Below are 2,006 nucleotides of genomic sequence, written 5' to 3'. Positions count from 1 at the left end.
CTTCAAGTGAATGAGTTCAGAGATCTCTACTTCTGTGGTGAGCAGTATCCAAATGTTACAGCATCTGTGGGAGATGCAGGCAGTTGTCCCCCCAATATTGCAGGAGAAATGTAAGTCTCTAATTCACAGTGGTTCTGGGGCCTGAATTGTGATGGTTTGCTTAAAGAGAAGTCTGACTGTTTCACATTTTTATATTATTCACAAAATAGCCACTCACAGGCTAGTCTCAATAACATGTCTCAAAATAACGTGTTTTAGGATTTCATAGTAAAACTTCACAATTACCTGCGAGTGAAGTAGGGATGAAACTTTACTCCTAAAACCAGGCAGATTAGTTAAATTAAATGTTGTTTTTGATAACGTAGCCCTGGCTTATCAATTTTCTTAAACAAAGCCAGGGTCACTTAGCAATGGAAATGCAATGTGTGGACAGCTACAAAGTTGTTGGGAAGCAGTAGACCTGTGATCAGAAACATGCCTGCCCCTCAGGGCTTGTTTGTAAACATTAACCTCCCTGCAGATACAGCAGAGAGCCAAGGTATCTATCTCCCAGTGCTACTGCCCCTTTTGAAATACTCTTGACTATTGATGCCTTAAGTTGTAGCAATGCAAGTATTTCTTGACACATGCTAGAGGGCTGGCAAACTGAGGTTATAGCAGAAAACAGCACTAGAGCTCTGTTTCCACAGGTTTTGGACCCCAACCCCTTGCTAAGAACCTCCAGTGATTGCTGTGTGAAATTAATGCTTTTGTACTTACCATGGTTTAGTGTGGTTCTGAGGCTTACTTGTCAAGTGCCAGCCATCTGTAAACAACAATTGGGATACTACTGAAAAATCACGAGAACTGCAGATCTCTATTTGTCCCTTAAGCTTTTTTTTCATGATAGGTTATAAAGTTGCTCTATTTCTGACACTTGTTTTGTAGAAGAGTTGAGAGTAGAAGAATCTTTGTGGAACGGGAATAAAAGTAACTACCTGGGGGCTGGCATCACGTAGTAATACCAGCTTTTGCCCTATGCTTTTCTGCAGATGTTCTGGTGAAGCATACCTGTGCAGCCAAGGAATCGCACCTACCAACTATGCAATGTGGGAAAACATAGTGGCTCTCTTATGCATGACTCTTATCTTCCTTATCATTGCCTATGGAAAACTCCGGTTTATGAGAAAGTTCACGTAGACTCCTGCGCTGCCTTGCTCTGCAGCTTCTCCGGTTTTAAAACTGTAAAGCTTGTTGGGGCCTACTGGAGAGTGCCAAAAGATTTCATCTAACTTGACTGGACTTCAGATGGGAACCCTGTCCCTTTGTTTCTGGAGCATGATCTCCACTTGATTGTATGATTTTGGTTTTTAAGAAGAAATGCATTAATGTACATTGCATAAGTGATTTTTTTGTAAGAGAATATAATTTTTGTAATTCCTTAGGTATATATCTATATGTTGTAAAGCATTACTATTCTGTGGCCACCTTATACAGGAAATGTTCAAATGGAAACATTTTCCTTTGAACATGTGAGCTTCTCCATCACAGATGGTGTAAGGTGATGGTAACACTTACACATTGATAAGTTGACCCTTGTTAGTGCCCATCACATCTAAGGAAAGCCAGAGACCATTCACAGAGGGTTGGAGATGCATTTAAGTTTGAAGTCAGTACACGAAGTGAGTGTTCCTTGCCAAGCAAGAACAGTTATACTTCTAGTAGCTTTTAAATGGAAGCTACTTGCAGAAACAACTTTAGCTTGATTAAAAACTAAACAGCAGTAGTGTAAGACATACAGCAGTAGAGTAAGAAATACACTGTTGTACTGTAAAAAACCCAAACCAAACACAACCCTCCAAAAAACCCACCAGTTGCAACAAATATATTTACTACTTGAGGGGAGGGAATTACCTTTTTAAAAAAAAAAAAAATAAAAATGTGTATGCTTAGCAGTGGCAGAATTTTTAACAGACTTCATGCTTAGCTGTACCACCTACATGCAGTGCTTACACTATGGACTGAAA

General features: G+C 39.7%; 1 protein-coding gene across 2 annotated transcripts in view; it reads left to right on the top strand.

The window, feature by feature from the left end:
- LOC104528295 (ATP binding cassette subfamily G member 2 (JR blood group)) overlaps nt 1-1,179 on the top strand; it is a 16,410-nt gene extending 15,231 nt beyond the window's left edge. Inside the window, exons 14-15 of one of the 2 annotated variants that reach the window (XM_029086028.1) lie at nt 1-37; nt 971-1,179. The exon at nt 1-37 is cut by the window's left edge and continues 1 nt beyond it. In XM_029086028.1, the coding sequence (XP_028941861.1) occupies nt 1-37; nt 971-1,179 (246 nt within the window). Of the gene's footprint in view, nt 45-970 lie in introns of both variants that reach the window. The other variant, XM_010172258.2, reaches the window with a different exon arrangement.
- The last annotated feature ends 827 nt before the right edge of the window (nt 1,180-2,006 follow it).

This window comes from Antrostomus carolinensis, unplaced genomic scaffold (genome assembly GCF_000700745.2).
Source record: "Antrostomus carolinensis isolate BGI_N321 unplaced genomic scaffold, ASM70074v2 scaffold26287, whole genome shotgun sequence".
In the NCBI taxonomy this organism is placed as follows: Eukaryota; Metazoa; Chordata; class Aves; order Caprimulgiformes; family Caprimulgidae; genus Antrostomus; species Antrostomus carolinensis.
Note: the sequence above shows the minus strand (reverse complement) of the source record. Positions and strands in the feature narration are given on the sequence as shown.